General features: G+C 31.7%; 2 protein-coding genes across 2 annotated transcripts in view; both read left to right on the top strand.

Moving 5' to 3' along the window:
- The window catches only part of smash (smallish), a 52,656-nt gene extending 49,375 nt beyond the window's left edge, over positions 1 to 3,281 (top strand). The window contains exon 12 of the mRNA XM_070634537.1: positions 1,242 to 3,281. Coding sequence (XP_070490638.1) covers positions 1,242 to 1,244 — 3 coding nt within the window. The 3' untranslated portion in view covers positions 1,245 to 3,281. The remainder of the gene's footprint in view (positions 1 to 1,241) is intronic.
- A 9,207-nt stretch (positions 3,282 to 12,488) lies between these two features.
- Nmdar1 (NMDA receptor 1) overlaps positions 12,489 to 20,554 on the top strand; it is a 96,145-nt gene continuing 88,079 nt past the window's right edge. Inside the window, exon 1 of the mRNA XM_070634830.1 lies at positions 12,489 to 12,626. The gene's annotated coding sequence lies outside the window, so the exon portion shown is untranslated. The remainder of the gene's footprint in view (positions 12,627 to 20,554) is intronic.

Below are 20,554 nucleotides of genomic sequence, written 5' to 3'. Positions count from 1 at the left end.
AATACTGGGAAGAAGATACTTTGTGATTAGGTTTGTCGTTGCGTGTGCTATATGCTTGTGATGACGCATTTTAAGGAAACTATGTACAGAGTGGGATTTGTTGGTAAGACTTGATGACAAAGCTTGAAGTCGACTCAAATATTGCACTGAAATGCTGACTTTAGTCTACTCAACTCCATCGACATTCAAGACGACTTCGAGCTGTAGTTGATTGATCTCATGAACAGATTGACCTATGAGTGTATCATACGGGTTGTAACCAAATACACTGAAGATTATGAATGAGTGTCGGTCAATTTTATGCTAAATTCACGTCAAATTTGAGATTCACGTCGGAGATACAACAGAAAGAGTTTCATCCTATGTGTCTTCCAGCTCAAATCCATACAGAGGATACAGAGCCACGATGGAACTCCTGATCATCCTTTCTCACAAACTCTGCTCCTATTACACTAAATATCTACAAAATTAATGAAAATTGCCAACTAATCCAAACAAATTGAACCATAAACCCTCAAATTAAGTACTTACACAACCGTAAAACAACATTTTCAACGTAACTTGTTAAAACTCATCAAACAACCTGACAATTCTTCAAAATATTATTCAATTTCATTACCTTACCAAAAAAAATTCAAAATTGTTTTGAAAATATCCTCCAGTGTCTCCGCCTTCGTCAAACGAAAGCTGTCCAAAGTCATCCACCTCCGTAAAAAAACAACAACAAAGCTTTATGCTTATCACAACAATATTAAATTTTTAATGAATTTTTTGATTCTCTTTTCTTCTTCTTGCCTTCCTTTTCCATCTCTCACGAGAGTACTTTTCGACAAATTTTTTGGCAGTAAATGCTGAGCTTTTAATTTTATTTTTTTGTATTTTCGCCTCTATGGGAATGTAAATAATGATGATTTATCCTAAATATTCTCTCTCATCTTTATGATTGTTGTTGTGTTATAATGCATGTACAATATTTTTTAATAAACACATATATAAAGTAAGATATGTAGACACAGAGATAATAAAGGTTTTGTTGTATTTTTTTAGAAAAAAATTAAAAAATAATAAAAAACAATTCATCCAAAGTTAAAAATAATCGCTGAGAACATTAAAGTGCAGTTGCTTATAAAATTCATAAAAAGTTTATTTATCCTGCTTATTGCTGTTATGTCTATTCCATAGAATAAATATTGAATAAAAATAAATAATAATTAATAATAAAATTTTCTTCATTTTTCCAGTGAACACATAAGAGGAAGTCGATAAAGTGTCTGCAAAAGGTTTAGACATTGATTCCTTGATGGTTGATGTTTTTGTTGTGTATATTTTTGTTTAAATATTTTATTGAAGTTTTTTGGTTTGATGGACTTAAAAAAGTTGTAGTCGAAGGATTTTGTTCGTCTCTTAAAGCTTCAAATATCCATAAATAGTTCCAATATGTAGAAATTGTACTTATAACTAGAATCCAAATATCACTGACTCTCTAGCATTTTAACATAGAATTGCTTAGTTTTGTACTTTTTGGTACTTGCATATGTACCAGGGGAACAGTTCAAGTTGGTAGTCAAGAAGGTGGGAAGAGCTGGATGTAACGGAAAACTCAGACTATGGCCAAGAACCGAAAGCTTGCTTTTCCTGCGTTTTAGAATTGCAGGCCTGCAGTATTCGACTGTACCTTACAGTTCATCTAAGGTTGCAGGCTTGTACTTTTGGACAAAACCTAGAAAATCCCCAGAGGACAACTTGACATAAAGTCTAGTTAATTACTAGACCTACCACCTCTAGTTATTAACTGGATATTATGTCACGAACATTAAGTGAATTGATTGATAGTTGTGCCAGACATGGTTATTCAGTGCCAGACATATTATTCAGTAGATACCCATAACTATATTATTCCATTTACTCGTATAGTCTAAACCTGATTAAAGAAAGCAATAAAGAAACAATCGAACCGAAAGGAGAAATAAATACAATATCAATTATGTTTCTTTTTATATATAAAATGCATACAGCTAGCAGTAGCAATCTTGCTATATCAAATCTACAATGTTTTATTGTAAGAGTAAAAAATATTTCAAATAGCAATTTCAGTCCAAATGGGGTAGGAAAGCTTAATTATATTATTTACTTTGAGGAATCTCAAATCAATATTTGGAATGAAGCTATTGTGCATTAGTTAAGAGGAAAAAAAGTGATAAAATGAAAAAAATGCAATTAAATTTCAATTACAGAACTTGAAGTTGATGAAGGATTTTGTATAGAAAATTGAACATAAGTCAACTCGACTGTGGAAAGGCTGACTCAAGTCAACCTGACTATGGAAAGGTCGACTCGACTCCATACAAAATCAAAGTCAACTTCAAGTTCTGTTCAATTCTAAATACCAAATCTCCTAATTTATTAAAGCTAGAAGTTCTTCCCACCATACATTAAAGGCATATCCATTAATAAGAAAATCCCATAACTCAAGAAATGAGTATATATTGAAGAAAAGTTCCCATCCCTTGGGTATTAAACTTTTCTTCATAATATATATATATTTTTTATTGTATTATTTTGTCGCTTATTGTATGCTGCACGAGTAATGTTTTATGTTCCAATTAGAGATGTCAATTATTTGGGTTTTTACTATTTGTACAAATACCCAAATACCCAAATAGTAAACCCCAAATATTTGTACAAATATTTTTAAAGAAAATTTGGTCAAAAAAGTAGAAAAATGGACAATTTCAAGAAGTTTTTTTTAAAAAATTATCTCCTTGTAGATAGCCTTTTGTGTCTAAAAGGCTGAATTTATGCAACTTTTCTTTACTTTCGGCCTAGATTATGTATCAAAAAACACTAAAATATAACTTAAAATCAATATAAATATCTATGATTCACAAATTTTTTAAATGTAAGCTTATTAGGCTTAATGTTTCAAAATATGAGGTTAAAATCAAATTGGTGAAAAAAATTCACGATAAATTTCACTGGTAAAATCAAAAATTTAATGAAATTTTTTATTTAAGTACCTAAAAAGTGATAATTTAAAGCAGATCCAAATATATTTGGGTTTATACCCAAATATTTCGGGTACCCCAAATAGTACGAAATAACCCAAATATTTGGGTATTTGGGTATTTGTATTGACATCTCTAGTTCCAATCAAGGAGTAGCTAAGATGAAAAAAAAATATATATATATATAGTATTTAATAATATAAATTAAATAGAGACAAGAAAGAAAGAAAGTATGAAAGTTTAAAATTAGATTTTATGTCAGAATATATTCTGTGTATGTGTCTCAATCATATTATTATTATTATAATTTTTATCATATTTTCTAAAAATAAAAAAGAGAAGATTTTATGGAAAAAATACAAAAAAATTACGAGCGTTTCTCTCAAAAAAATAAAGATTTTTTTATGTAAAATTATCACGATCGGAAAAAGTTTGTTTTTTCATTACTTTCAGTTACGATAAAGAGCTACGATATCAGCGTGTATGTAAAATTATGTCATAAGAGGGGACAGGTTAAAATAGGAGCATTTAATATTTTTGTGTCATATTGTTCAGGTAAGGCATGTCGTTTTGAATTATGAATTGAATGTCTGTATGCTATAAAGATAGGACCAATTTTATAGGCTGCGATATGCGTTCAACATGTCAATGATCATAAATTCTGGAGTTTTCAAACAAAATATGAGAGGAACAGGCCATTTGCCGAACTCTAGAAGCACTTTGTGCTTAGATGGCAAATAATTCATATTGAGACATGAAAAATATGGACTAAATGCTAAATTTGGACTTTATCAAAAACCACCAACACCAGGTTGGTAATACTCGCCTTTTTATCATTCAATAAGGTTTCCGGAAGTCTCTACCGATCGGCACATATTCAAATGATGCCACAATGACGACTGCCGGCTTGTCTGGTATACTTTGAATCAAATAACAGCCACTTGATAAATAAAAGCTTGTAAAAACAACCTAATTTGCCAAGTGACTGCTATCAAGTAGTCAAAAAATGTAAAAATATTTTCTACTTACCGAAGTATTGGTCTTTGGCCTTTGTCTCGACAAATTCTTAATTCGGAACCCTTATTTATATAAGGATTGGATCTACACAGTATTCAGAACCTTGACTCGATCAGTGCACTTTATTACTTACTTCACTAATAGATCCGATGAATTGTGATTCATGGCTTCCCTGACATGTCGCCTAAAACTGGCTTATCGCTGGTTACCGCTTGACAATTTCCAATACTACATGTGCATTATAGATTTTAAAGTTCGAATCTCTTTCGTAAAATTACTTTCTTCGCTAGCCAGACAGATCAGCCTGACCTTTTTGAATTGGCGTCTAAAATTGGTTCTATCGCTGGCTGTACTTTATCAATTGCCAATATCAAGTGATACTTTTTGTCTCTGTAGTCTCAATAGTCTCCTTCCAAGAATTCTTTTATCGCCCTCGTGGTCTTTTGTCAGACTTAAAGACTTCATTTATGGGAGCATTACTAAATCTATTAGTAATGTCTCTTGCCCATCAGAGTGCTGCTTTAAATTTGAATTTTTAAGTTCTTAATCAAATTAAAACTTACAAATTTTAAAGCAAAAAACTACCTAATTAAGTTAAATTTAAAGTCAACGTCAAAGTTCACAAAAGTTTAATCGTTTCAAACGAAAGGAAATCTCTTGTGTTTAAAAAGCTCAGATTACTCCCAAAAAAAAAAAAATACTTCAAATTTTATATTAATTGTAGGTTGTATGATACACGAGTAAGTATAAAAATATTCAAAAATAATTTCTTCTTCTTATAGCAATTTTAGGTATGAAAACATCCTTCAACCCACATTTTAAAGCTTATTTTATACACAATGTTGAAAAGTCGTTAAAAATTTATTTTACCCCAAAAATAGCAGACACTCAAGAGCACACACACACGAGTTCACAGAAATTTATAGCAAATAAATGTCGTTCCTAACAAATCTTTTCAAAAACAACGAAATAACTTTTATTGAATTAGAGACAAAAAAAGAAGTAAAAAGAAGGAAAATGCCGAACGAAAAGAAAAAAAAGAATCTGATTATAACCAAAAGAATCTTGTTCGAGAGCATTATCATCGTTTCTATGTAGAAACAGAAGACAGAGTGAGAGGAATCTCATGAAAATGGAAATGTTATAATGACGCAATGTATTGTGATTGAGACTAGATGAGATAAGAGATAGCAAATGCTTCTAATATAAAAACCAGAAAGAAGAACGGTTAGATAAATCACGGAGAGATGGATGTGCTGAACGCATTTTAGTGACAAATGAGTTATGACTGGATTTACAATTTATGAGAACTTTTCATAATTTCTTTGTGACTTAACGAGCTGTAAAAATTAATAGCTTAAAAGTTTGGACAATTTGAACTGCTCTATAACTACAAAAGCACGTGGATATCTCAGATGAGAAAGATGAATGGATAGAGGTTGCTTTACCTTTATTAGAAAGTACGAAAAATTTACATACCGCACAATCCACAACATTCTTAATGTAAGAGTATGAAAAAGAAGGCTCAAAACAAAAAATCTCCTGAACTTTTGTCTATGCTGAATAGACAGCATACAAGGAAGAAGAGAAAGGAACAAATTTTATTATCCCATTTAGCATTGCAATAAATAAATGGATGCTTTTTGTGTGTTAAAGGTTTGGTAAGTTGAAGGATGCATATGGACCATCAATCATAGAGGCGATGTTAAATGGACAGGTGGGTACTGCAGGTATGGTAAGTTGAGATACTCACCACTATACTACCGAGGAATATGTTATTAAGTAAAGTATCAAAGAGAGAGAAGCATTCCTGAGTGGACAGGATGTTATCGGTGTAGATGCATGTCTAGTTCTAAGGTTAACCAGAGCTCGAAGTCGACTCAAATTTTATATGGAGTCGAGTCGACTTGAGTCAACTATTCCATTCAAAATTTAGTTCGACTTTGAGCTCTGGTCGTTAAGATTGCTAAAATCGTCCAGATGCAATGGCGTACTCAGGAGGGTATTCAGGATTTTTTGAAATCCACAGAAAATTTGAAAAAATTCCAAAAAAAGGAGGGGAGTCACAACAGTTGACTCCTAGACTTCTCCTGAATACGCCTCTGTCTAGATGCGTGCCTAGTCGTGCCTGGAACACGACATATACCTACTCACATTAAAACTAATCCACTCAGAATCATAGAAGTAATATTGTGATTTGAAACTCTATTAAACAGAGTAACACCAGCATATCCAGCATGATATCAACACCTCACCAGCTTGAGGCTTGATTATTCAGTTTCTCAGAACCAACTGCTCTACAGAAATTAACTCTAAACATACAAATCATGCAAACATACACAATATTCACACATATAAACTATTTTACCTCATAAACCTCAGTATTTAGCCATCAATAATCATTAATAAAGCTCCTGTGGTACTTTAAAGTTAAATGACAAATCAGAAGCCAATTATATTATGATTACTACACATTATGGTTAGGTACTAATCAACATAACAATTTTGCAACCACAAAAACTGTCAATAAATACCATTTAATAAGTCAGCCATTCATCCTTAATAGAGACCAACTCTTTAAGGAAAACATGCAATTTTAAAGGCGTATGTCATGCTGTGAACGATAAAGTCACATAAATTTCATATTTTATTAAAATATTGAAGAACTCCCGATAGGAAACGAAGGCGTCCTAATGTGCTTTTATGCTGATTATTGAATTTCTTTATGCCATCTCTCCTATCAATATGTCTGAATAGATAATGTACAACATTCTTAAAGTCTGTGTCTTCTTGGCATGAAAAATGAAAAAAATAAGAATAAAAATCAATGAAAAATTGTTGGAAGTATTCTGCATCTTTAAATGTAGAACAATATCAGTTAACATTGGAACGTAAAAGCAATAATTCAACGTTGAACTACACTGACATTTCTAATGCATAAAAAAGAAAAGAGCATTTTAAGAAGAAGCAGTCATTTTTTTTCCATTTTTTTACATTAACTCATTCTTCTTCATCCTCCTTCACTCACCCGCACACACACACACACACAATATCGTTGTCGTACATCTATGAACCCTTTTAAGAGCATTTTTAGCTGGCAAAAAGAATACATCTACGTGTTCACTTTGCTTAAGTGTCGAGATATCATCAGCTACTTTCAAGTTGAATAAATCATTTGTCTGTGCTGTGATCTACATAGATAAGGCTTTGATGGTAACGAATGCTGGTTGCAGACGCTTTTATCTTTGTGGGTTGTTCAAGGTAAATGGAATTTAAAGGAGGGTGTTGTCGTATGGATTTAAGGGTATGGTAAAAGGGAAATGGACTGGGAATCTGGAAAATTTAAATATCAGGTCAACAAGACAACAATAAGGAGATTTAGATGAGGAAGTATTGCTGAATAGAGAATGTCATTGCTGGGACAGAATCACAAGTTTGTTCCACCGCCCTTGGTTGAAATCTGCAAGGGAAACGGCGACCAGGAGTTTTAAAAGCTTTTTGGCGCAGAAAAGTGAAAAATGAAAGTCAGCTCAACGTGCGCACAGGGAATTTGTACAAACTAGATTACAGAGCCAGCCATAGATTCAAATCTGAAGCCTTTTGTTGAAACCAATGCTCCAAATAGAAACATAGTTACATTAAGTATTGTTATATGCTGTGGATCTGTGTTTGAAGTGAGTTGGTGGTTCAAAACTTTATTAAAACCCTTCCATTAGAAGGTTTTGTGCCACGACATATCTTGGAGGTAAGCAGCGATGAAAACGACTTGCACACACTAGTGCGCCGCAGCAAAACAACACTGCTGTAAACTATTGTAAGGCTTTTAGAGATTCTAAAGAATTAATTTAAATTTTATAATATACTGCCTGCATTGCCATATATAACTGCAATCCATAGACTGATTGGAAATTTAATATTTGACTAATACCAATCGATGCCATAAATGATGATGATGAAAAGCTTTTGAAAAACCCACATTTGTGGGTGATATTTGGTTACAAAAATTAATTCACAGGAATCCCATAACTATAGTTAAACTATGATTTTTAATTTCAATTATTTGTTAAATCAATCTGTGTTTTATTATTTTAAATAGTCAGTGGCGTAGCATTGGCAAGCATTTTCATGATAATATGCACTCTTAAGCTATTGCTAGTCTCGACTATGATTGATTATCTCTGGCACCGACACTGTGTTCTTTAATGAACAATATTAAAATATGCCATGGTGACTTTGATTGATTCCAATTAACACCATAGAAACCGAAGCGAAGTTTACATGTTTTTATTTTATTCAATATTGTATCACTCAATAAAGGTTGAATATCGCAATAAAAGGTTAACGTTGCCTTTTTTAGCAACAATCACAGCATGCAAAATGTTTGAGGCTTTTTTAAATCAAATCAATTTGAATGATATTTTAAAAGAGTTCTGTAAATATTTCTCACCATTTTGATCTATTGACACAAAGTATCGGAATTTCAAAACTGAAAACAGCATGAATTTAAAGCTCCGTATTCATGCCTCAACAACCCCAAAAATAACTCTTACTTCTCTTCTTTATCCATCGTTTTTGTTTTCTTTATACATTATCAGAGTTGGAAATAAGTAAAACCCATTTAAAATGAAAATCAAGATGAATTGATGTGCATTAGTAAAAGTTAGTCAAAATAAAATTCGTAAAAATTGCTCTGAGCAAAAAGAAAAATTGGAAGAGCTTTTTCTGAGAGAGAATTTGGAAGTTTAAGCAAACCTTCGTGTGATGCTGGAGAATTTTTCGAGGTTATTGGGAATGATGTGAGAATTTTGGAAAATTCTTGAGATAAATTGAGAAAAAAGATGTAAAACATTGGATAGATGTGTAAAACATTGAGAATGTCATTGAAAACATTGTAGAACAATGAAAAAAAGCTTTAAAACTTTGAAAAAAGTTTGAAAACATCGAAAAAAGCTTTACAACTTTACAAAAACATTGTAAATTCATGAGCATTGAAAATCCTTGAAATAATCCAAAACATTCATCATAAAACATTAAAAACAAAACAAAAAACATCAAATTCAAAACATTCAATGTTTTATAACAGTTTTCATCTCAAAATTGACACAAAACTTGTTCACAGCATCATCACATAAACAAAACCTTAAAAACTTTCTCTCATGTTAAGCATCAGCTCAATGCTTTCGCCCCACCCCTGTGAGAAAAACATTTGAGAGCTAAAAATTTTCATCTCATTCTCGAGATTTTTCCATCATTCGACTAAAGAAGTGGAATGAATGCGGGAGCTTTTTGTGTTCTGTCCTGTCTCTCGTAGTTTTTTTTGTGAACAAAGAGTCAAAAAAATAACAAAAAGAAGAAAAATTTGATGAAAAAAAAAATGTTTTTTTTTGTAAGTGAAAAGGATTGAAAAGTTCGGAAAAATTTGTTAAATTCGATTGATTCGGTTCGGAATTGAAGGAAAATAAGCTCGGAAAAAATATTCATACTCAATAAAAGTGAAAACAAAATTTGTGGAAGGAATGGAAAAGAAGAAAAATGATTGATAATTGAAAAGAAAATTTTAACCCAACCCAAGAGACGAATTTTCAGTGAATCTTAAAAAAGCACATTAATTATCCATTTGTGTAAGCAACATTAACAATTTATATTCTTTTTGTGTGGTGGAATAGTTTATAGAACAGAACTCAAAACTTGGATTTTTTATTTTCTCAGCGCGAACTCGAATATATACTGACTGTTACATAAAAAAAAGAAACTGTGAAAAAGTTTTTCTTGTTTTTTTTTCGGATGTAAGTGTTGTGGCTAGAGCGCATTTTTTTCTAGCAGGAATTTTTGCTATTGTTGATTGTTTTTTTATGATGAATTTTGTGGATTGATGATGGAAATTTATTATGAAAAAATTAATAAATGATGACTTTTGATAATAATGAGAAGCTGTTGATATTATTTTGAGGATAATAAAGCATTTTGTGGTTGGATTTATTTTTGTAGATGTTTAGACTTGTTAATATATGTCACAATGGAATCATTTACTCCAGAGCTTGAAGTTGACTCGAATTTTATATGGAGTCAAATAGAATTGAGCCGAGATTTTGCATAAAAAACCAACAGGCAGAGAATATAGTTTAATATTGCAAAAAAACCAGCAGATTACTTAAGAGCGATTCTTTGTTTGTTTTGATTATAAAATTTGCAGAGTTTGAAATTGATTCTTATTTTGTATGAAAAAATCGAAAAGAATCTACTTGATTCCATATGAAATTTAAATTTAATTCGGGCTGTGCAAGCAAATTTCAAGTTCTTCGTTCTTAACAACAGATTTTAAAATTAATTCACCAGTTCAAAATTAGAAAACTTGTAAAATTCATAAATTCAAAAAATCAAAAATTTCAAAAAATTCAAAAAAATCTTAAAATTAAAAAAATGATCAAATTCAATAATTATCTTTTTGATTTTCATTGAAGCTTCAAACTTCAACACGATAAAAATATTTGGCAAAAGTTTTATCAAAAAATTATTTAAAATTAAGAATTTTTGACTTTTCAAATGTAGAAATGAATAATTTTGGCAATTTTGAAAATTTCGCAATCTTGTGAAGTTCCAAGAAACTCATTTTAGACACACAGCTAACATTACACCGCAAAATGAAAATACAGTTAATACAACAGCTTCTGAAACTCTTCCTAAAAAACTTGTTTTCAAGTTACGTAATAAGTGAACAAAACAATATCTTTATCAATATTTTCATAAAACTTTTGTGGCACAAAATAGGCTGTTATTTATCAACAGACATCATTTATGAACATCCCGGATAAAGTTTCATTCAGGTTAATTAAAAAAATTGTTTTTTAAACTTAATTTAATTTTGAAAAGTTTATGACAAACTTTATGATTGAATGTAAATCTCTAAAAAAATCTGAGTAGATAGCTGCAGTTAGCAGCTAATTAGCAAGTAAATGAATTTTGTGCAACTAAGTGAATTTTTTTAAAAAAAAAAAGTTTAATGTAAAATTATTGAATTATCAGGTTGAGCCAACTTTTCCATGCAAAACCAAACCTCCGATAAAAAGGTTTAAAAAAGTTTTAAATATTCCATGAAATCATTCATGCCAATAATGCATGACATAATATTTACATTCAATCCAGCCAGAAAATTATTTGTTATTTTTAAGATATTATTTTAGGCATTTATGGAAATTTTGTGTATTTTTATCTAGCAAAATTATGATAATTAGTTTGTCTTACATTTATATTTATTATGATGCTATGAAAGCTGATGATAAAAAATACCATAATTTCTCATGGGATCATTCAATTATAATGTATAGTGTTTATGAAAAAAGGGGAAGAGATTGTTGGAAGCTTTTGTGATGATATTTTGGTTGATTTATTTTGATTCAAAAATTAGTGATTTTGGAACAATATTTGCAATATTTTGGTAGGGTAGAAGTGACTGTGATGATGATTAGTTGTTATTGATCATCTCTAAATCTTAGTTAACAGCTGACTTACTTACTTACTTACTTTTCAATACAGATTAATTGTAATCCATGGTCTCATTCCTTAATCTGGACATATTGAAATGTTGCCCTTATAAGGCATAAACCATCAAATTTGCTAAAAAGCTGCTACTTGGTTCTGAGTCGCCATGAAGGCAACTCTCCAATGTGTATCGATCGGGCTCAAATGTTACTTGAATCTTGCTCTATTGCAGACTACAGCTTGTCGATTTCAAGAACCAATATTTAGACAAGCTCATTCAGGACTACTAATAGCATATCCAGTGTTAGTAAAACCCACTGTAGCATGTTCACTTCAATACGTTTTACAGTGTCAGCCTCTCTAGATATCAGATAGATTTTCGCATTGTTCCTACATTTACTCCTTGTTAGGTTCAAATATGATTCTTAAGATTCTCTTTTAAAAGACATCAACTCCATGCTTAACTGCGACAGTCATATTTCATGACTCCGAGTAGCAAACAGCTCACTTCCAAGAGCATTACGTAACATGTGAACGACCCCTTATAGTAAATTCCTTTAATACATAAATTCACCTCCCAAAATAAATTATAAACTCTTTATGCAGCTTCATTACCTCGTCCATATATATCAAAGCTTTTAATTGAGTCACATACTTACCAGTGAGCATTCCATCATGCGATGCTTTATTCGTAATAATGCATTTATAATTAATTATGATGCAGCATTAATTTCCGAGAATTTCCATTTGCATAGTAAAATTTTTAATTAATGAAAGCTGATAGACATCAATGAATATGATTTTAACGAGATTCATTGTTTGGACTATCAAGCTACGTGAATGGAATTTCATTGGATCCATTAATTCAATCCAAAAAATGCTTAAATTCCTGCTGAAAATGTGTCAATAAAAATGTGAAATTTTTTTAATCCAGAAAAGTGAGAAATAAAAATTAAAAAGACGGTGTTGGAAGTGTGCAGACCTAATTAAGTGAAACTTCAACGCATTTGAAAAAGGATTATGTACATAAAAAAGAAGGAATAAGTCCTAATACTTGTAAAAAATAAAATAAAGAAGAAGAAAACTTTCTCGTTTCGAGTCAAATTATACAGCATAAAAAGAAAGGTAATTTTAACTTATTTTAGTGATCTACTTAATTTTTATTGTACATACTCGTTCCTCATCGTTGTCTCTTTCTTTTGCTCTTGTAAAGTGCAACTCATTGGACATCATCCGATAAAGAAATCCAATTAAAATGAACAAAAAATTCTCATTTTTAACTTCAATGTCTTTTTGTCGTTTTTCGAGGAGGAATTAAGGAAGATAAGAGTGTAAAAAGAGGGTTTGGAAGGGAAGTTTTTGTGTTGAGAATTAGAACGGTTTGGTAGAAATTTTTATGTAATTAAAAGGGATCATTGACCTAGTTAGGGATTGTTCACTTGATTTGTTCGATTTTCAGGAAGAAGAGGATAAGGGATGAAAAAATAACAAAAAAGTCAATAACTAGCGATTATGTTTGATTCGGAAATCATTACAATTTTAAGGATTCGAACCTTGATGATTCTTCAATATTAATTTTTATGCCAATTTTATTGCAACTTTTTGATTTTATAATAGACAAATTGCTTTTGTAAAGTAACTTATAGTTCGACTGTAACTTATAGTTCGTCCAAAACTGCAAACTTACAGTTTACGTCCCAGAATTGATCAATTAACTTGTTTTTGCAATTCAAATTTTCTAACGGCTTTGAAGAATTTGAAAAGTTTCTGTAAAAATTTCGAGTAAAAATTTTTCATTCAAAGCCAACTTCAAGCATGTACTCAAATGGAATTTAGATCATTAATTATCGCATACTACGGACATTCCAGTGTCGAAAAAAGTCGACATTTTTGAAAAAAGTCGACCTTGTGTCGAATTTGGAATTTTTTGCATATTTTTGTCTAATTTCAACATTATTAATCATCTATTTTAGCTAAAGATTGATCTACAAGAATTGATCAATTAAACCTTGTTATTCAGTGAAAATTAACTAAAATTAGTGAAAATTTGACGGTTATTTTGAAATTCAAACGAAAAATAACGGATTATTTCGACATGTCCGTAGCATGAATTATCGAATTTAAAATGATTACTAGATTTAAGACAATTTGATGCAAAAATTATTCAAATTGAACTGATCTAACAAAGCTTAGGTAGCATTCTATGACGTCTGGTTAAAGGATTTTTGACGATAGCCGATAGACCGACTGGACAAAGTGTTTTATCGAGCGACACAAATGATAAAGGTTCAGCCACAGATCTTTAATTTCTCATATCAAATCAATAGAAGACGTTTAGCAAAACCTTTAAAGTTCAAGAAAACATGTCAAAAAACTCTCAAAATTCAAGGAAAATCACAAAACAACAAGAAAATTCCATTATTTCCTCCCCATCATATCATCCAAATTATCTGACACCTGAAAAACTTCCAAGTCTCGTCAAATAAAATTCCTAAAGCTCAAAAAAAAACCCAATCTTAGCACATCATTCATGTCAGTCATCGTCATCACATTTGTGGATATATCTTCGATATTGAAAAAGGAATAAAATTTCATTAAAAAACTTTTATAGACGAATTGTTTTTTCCAAATGTCATGAAATGAAAAGCACACACACAGCAACAGCAGCAGGAGCAGTTCGAGGAATGGAAAGAGGAGACAAAAATGACATTCTCAATTTTCAATCGAGACGAGAGGAAAAAAAAAATTGGAAAAATAAGAAGGCGCAAAAAAATTTGTGTTGTTTACCGAACTTTGCGAATTACGAGCTGCTGTGTTCCTTTTTGAAGAGTATTTATTTACACTAAGCACTTGAAGTCAATGCTTGAGTGTGTATTAGTATGAATTTATCAAGACAAGTGGCTTATGCAACACTGTTGAGCACAAGAATTTCTTGCTTAAACAGATCTAAAATAAATATTTTTTTGGATGATGGCGGATGGATGGAGGATGAAGACAAAAAACTTTTTCATGCTTAATTTGATGCTTGATTTGATTCACAAAACTTTTTCACATTTGTAATTGTTTTAATTTGGAAATTTTTAGCTGGAACTTAATTCTGTTTACTATTTAATATTAAGATCTAAATGAGCATTAAGTGTCTAGATGCTGGAAAAACTTTGTTGGAATTAATTGGAGTGGATAGAATTATTTTAAAATTGGATTTTTGTCTCATGAAAAGGATGGTGACAAACTTGTAAACTACTTAAATGAGTTCATTCACTTGCGTTGTCTAGAAGTGTAGCTTGAGATATGCTGTGGGTGTCCGGATTTATACAATCTTTTCTCAGAAACAGATGTCATTTGGTTGCTAGGGTATACTGACTTTATGTTTTTAATGACAAAACAATATAGAATGCAGTTGTGGGTTACTTGTGTGCTGTGGGACACAAGTGCAGTAGTGGGCAACTCGTCTTTTTACCATTGCACACATGTTGTCAACCACTGCATTAGTATGTCGACAGAATGTTCAGGAAAAGTCATGAACCGTATGTCATATTCGGTATCGATCGAAGCTAATCATCAAAGTGTCCAACCAAACTTGCCTACCATTGATTGTATAGAGTTTAAGCCGTCCGATAACATAACAATGGAATTTGTAGCTTGAACAACTCGAATCCAATTTGGAGCATATCCAAAGGGAAGGGGTTCATTACTGAAGCTTCCAAATCATCAAACTCTCATTTCGAGTCAATCCCGATCAGCACAAACTATTACTGACACCCAAGTAACACCCAAGTATATGCTAACTGCCATACTCTATGCGCACGCCATCTGACTGCCATGAAAACAATGTCAAAACCTTAAATAAATCAATTTAAATTTCAAATTTTAAATGCACAATGAGCTTAAAAACTTTTTACAGTATACGAACACAATTGGGTATTATAATTTCAAGATCATTAATTTACCAAGAATAACAGCATCAATAAGCACATAATAAATTGTATCAAATGAAATTAAAACATCATGAAATGAAATGAAAATAAAATTCCAGAATTATTATTGGCTCTGTCATTGCGGGATGAAATGCTTGTTATAAATACTTAATTGATTTCAATTTCAATAATGATTGTGATGTTGAATGATGAACAGAAGTGGATTTTTGGGAAGGTGGAATGAACAGGTGTGGTTGGTGTTGGATTGTGTATCAGAGACTGAAACTGACTCTATTGCAGCCAAGTATAAGGGGAGAATCTGACTCTAGTGTAGGGGAGCATCAGGGGAGAAACTGACTCTAGTGAAGGGAAGTATTAGGGGAGAAACTGACTCTAGTGTAGGGAAGCATCAGGTGAGAAACTGACTCTAGTGTTGGGGAGCATCAGGGGAGAAACTGACTCTAATGTAGGGGAGAATCAGGAACAAAACAGACATCAGTGTAGGCTAGCCTTAGTAGCATAATCAGGAGGGGAAGAGGAGTCTCCTAAATATTCCTATAAAGTGAATGATCGCGCTTAATATGTGACTTCATACCACTTTCTGCTGAACTACTCATATGACTTATCAACCCTGCCAAAAACAAAAAATCACGTGTAATGAAATTGAAAATGAAATGAGATTCAATAAAGCAATAAGTGAATTATCATCACAAATTTTATTCAATATAGGTATACAGTAATATTGAGATATTAAAAGTGATTACGTGTCTGCGTTTGATCTGTGGTAAAATTCAATATTTATGCAGATTCACACGGCATGTACAAAAAAAACAAAACTGACTCTAATGTAGGAGTAGCATCAGGGGAGAAACTGACTTTAGTGTAGGTCAGCATCAGGGGAGAAACAAGACTTAGTGTAGGGTAGCATCCAGGGGAGAAACTGATCTAGTAGGATCCAGGGAGCATCAGACCCACAAAACAAGATCCAGTAGGATCCAGGTCACTTCTAGACCAGAAACAAGACTCTAGTAGGATCCAGCATCAGGGGAGAAACTGACATCCAGTGTAGGCTAGCCTTCAGTAGCATAATCAGAAGGGATCCAGAGGAGTCTCCTAAATGGCCAATAAAGTGGATGATCGCAGCTTAATATGTGACTTCATACCACTCTTAATTGAGCATTTCCATGACTGATCAACCCTGCCAAAAACAAAAAATCACGTGTAATGAAATTGAAAATGAAATGAGATTCAATAAAGCAATAAGTGAATTATCATCACAAATTTTATTCAATATAGGTATACAGTAATATTGAGATATTAAAAGTGATTACGTGTCTGCGTTTGATCTGTATGTAAAATTCCAATATTTATGCAGATTCACACGGCATGTACCTTTTTGAAAAAAAAAAATGCGAGAGAGGAAAAACTTTCGAGACCCTTCAAATCCCAATGCATACATCTTCGTATAAATGCTAATGAGTTGAAATGTTTGGAAAGTACTTGAAAGTTTTCGCAACAAAATCCGCCTCAATACAATTAGGTTTAGAGCTCAAGAACCGTTCTGCTTTTTCATCCTCAATTTATGTTTTTTTAGCATTTATATTGCATTATTGTGTAAACTTTTCTTTAATCTTTTTGCAAATTTCTCTGTTGTCAAAGGAGGATATGAGGATAATTTTCTTAAAAGTTTAGGGATTTTAAGAGATATTTACCGCATTATCATTAAGAAATGTGTATCAAAGGATTAAAGGTGTGCTGAATTGAGTTCATGTGTTACATTTGGTTGATTTTGATGGATTATGTGCCAATATTCTCAAATATAGTCTAACAAACTTGATAGAATAGAGCTGAACACTGAATATACACTCTACAGCTGTTCAAAGTACCCATGGCATCAATCTTAAGCAGTGAAATGCGACTAACCGCATATTTCGATGTAAATTGGGTCAAGATCAGTCGTCATGGAGTTGTCAGAGAAACTTAGAGCAACTTTTGCGTCTAACTCAATGGTGGGCAACCTGTATGATGCCAATTTTATGGGGAAATGCCATGAACCGCATGCCATGTGAGTAAGTCCGAGACCGAGACTTGACGGGTAATCTCAGGATCTCATGGGTAGTCTCGGGATTTTACGGGTAGTCTCGGGATTTTACTGATAGTTTCGGGATTTTACGGGTAGTTTTAGTATTTCACGGGTAGTATCGGGATCTTACGGGTAGTCTCGGTATTTTACGGGTAGTCTCGGAGTTTTACTGGTAGTTTCAGGATACTACGTATAGTTTTGGTCCCACCAAGATATCCTGTAACACAAAAAAGTTTCCAACAACTAGTCTAATCGTTAATATGGCCACTTAGCGTTGCCTTAGTGAACATCCTGTACTGCCCAGAAATAATTCTGCAATTCACAATTTCTCATTTTCCCTAAAAATAACTTCAAATTCAAATTCAACCTTTACAATCCATTTCCTTCACCACATGTCATAAAACAACCCAAATCAAAATTGTTTTTTCTATTAAACGCCTATCATCCACCCACCGTAGTTCGCAAGCACACGAAAAAACAGCTCCTTTAAAATTCTGTTTTTAAAATAAGCCAAAAGAAGAAAAGTAAAAGTAATGTGTAATGTAGTGAATCATGCACATCTGTATCAAATTTCTCGTATAAACAACAGCAGAAGTAGCAACCGATGCCGATGTCGGTGGAAGTAATCAATATCCTTTTTGGAAAGTGAAACGACCTATGCTATAAATTGGATATTTATGATACTTATATTGATGCTTTACTCCGTTACTGAAAAGGGAAATTTGAGAGAGAAATTTGTAAAAAATAAGGCATAAGAGAGAAAAATTATTTAACTGTTAAATATTCCTCATTTTATGGATGCTATTTTTCTGTATTATTGGAGATGGAAGTAAGAAATTTATTGGAAGACGGTGTCTTTAGGACTGGAAGTGATGTAATTTGAAAATTTGTAGATTCAATGACTTTTTGGTGTTTATCTATTGATGAATGCTTTAAGATACTTAGAAACTTAATTAAAATTGAGCAAATTTGATGAAAAATTAGGAAAAACTGAGCAACAATTTAGTTAACTGAGCAACAATTTACTAAACTGAGCAAAATTGAACTTAAACTTGAATAAAATTGAGCAATAATATCAAAATTGAGCAACTAAATTTATGAAACTGAGCAAAATTGAATAAAATTGAGCAAAATTTTATGTGATCAAAATTGAGTTAAAAATTTAATAAACTGAGCGAACAATTTAAAAACTGAGCAATTTTAATTAAATTGAGCAAAATTGATCTTAATTTAGCAAAAATTAAAACAAAATTGAGCAACATTGTAAAAAACTGAGCGACAATTTAATAAAATTAGACAAAAGTGAACGAAACTAAGCGAATTTACTTAAAACTATGCAAATATGGACCAATCAGAACAAAACAAGTCACAAACTCGAATTTAACGAATAAACATCAACCAATTAAAATTACATCCCGAAGGACAAACCGCATTAAAACAACAACAACCAATCAAAAATTCATCCAAACAAATTTTCCATCCATAAAAATAAATTTTATGCACTATGGTTGAGCTGAATATAATACAAACGATCAGAGGACCCATAAAATGGTTCAAAAAATTTTCACATCATTTCCACTGAAAAAAAAGTATCGAAAAAGAGCGTAAACATTTCCATTCAACTGCATCACAATACAAAAAATGTATATAAATTTACCATCAGCACTTTCTAGGTTAATTGATTTTAATTATATCGTCGTTAAATTTAGGTCAAGTTCTGAGTCACATACATTATTCTATGCCTGCCTCAATATTTTCTTTTTTACATTTAGCCAATTTCTATATGAATAAATGTCATGCTTTCTATTTCAATGCATATCGTTTCATAATTTCTTGTGCTATTATGTTACATTCCATTTTAGAATTGTATAGCAACGACGAGAATTGAAGAAATAGGAATTACAAAGAAAAAAAATAGTAGGAAAGCCACTTGAATAGGCGCCTTGAGGGATTCTATTATACATTGCTGTCTTTTTATTTCAATTCCATATCATTCGCTGTACATGTGTATGTATATCCATAATAAAAATGAACGACGATAACGATGGCAGCGGAGGGTTGGAATGGATGGAAAAAAAGAGAAAAAAAAGGGACAAAGAGCTCGGAAATTATTAAAGTTTTTTAAAACTCTTGAAAGGATTTCAAACTTTTTTTTCTTTCTCGCTTTACTTCGGAAATTGAAAGTTGTTTGAGGAGATTCTCTTTTTTTTAATTTTCTCGGCAAACACTTGACAGGAACTTTTAGCTCATTTTGTCCTAGAAAAAAAGAAATGTGAAAATAATTTTACTCTTGAAAAGTTTCAAGCCCCATCTGAATAGAACAATCAGAGACATTTTGCTCAACTGAAGCTGTTATCAGTCAAAATTCTCGTTTTTTTTTGGAATCGATGATGTAATGAGCTGTGAATTGAGGTAGTCTCAGTAGACAACGGTGGTTGGAGGGATTGATATAATGAAATATAAGAATTGTGATATAAATCATGAGAAAATTTAAGTTTAGAGCTTTCAAACTATTTAGCTAACTGAATTCAGCTCTGCTGAATCCACAAAATTCAGCTCTGCTGAATCCACAAATTCAGCTCCACTTAGTTCACAATATTCAGCTCAGGTGAATTCAGAATATTCAGTACTGTTTAACTTTAATGAATTTAGAACTATCTAGGTCTGTTAAATTTAGCACAATTAAGTACAACACTTTTTAGTTCAACTTAACTCATCAGTTTTCAGCCAATCTCAACTGTATTTAATTCAGCTGAACTCAATTCTATTCAGCTCAGTTGAATTCAGTACTATTCAGTTCAGTTAATTCAGTGCTTTTTAATACAGTTGAATTGAACAATATTTTGTTTAGCTGAATTCAGCATTATTGAGTTCAGCTAAATTCAGGGGATTCTAACCTGTTCAGCAAAACTGAATTAAGCACTGCTGAATTCAGTATCATTCTCCTTTTCTAAATTCAGTTATTTTAACAAAACTCATTATGCATGAATTCAGCATTTTTTAAACTATTGAGCAATGCTAAATTCAGCGACAATCATAAATATTAGACTCTG

Source organism: Chironomus tepperi, unplaced genomic scaffold (assembly GCF_022539635.2).
Source record: "Chironomus tepperi strain 1889 unplaced genomic scaffold, CSIRO-AGI_Ctep_v1 contig_85, whole genome shotgun sequence".
NCBI lineage: Eukaryota > Metazoa > Arthropoda > Insecta > Diptera > Chironomidae > Chironomus > Chironomus tepperi.
Note: the sequence above shows the minus strand (reverse complement) of the source record. Positions and strands in the feature narration are given on the sequence as shown.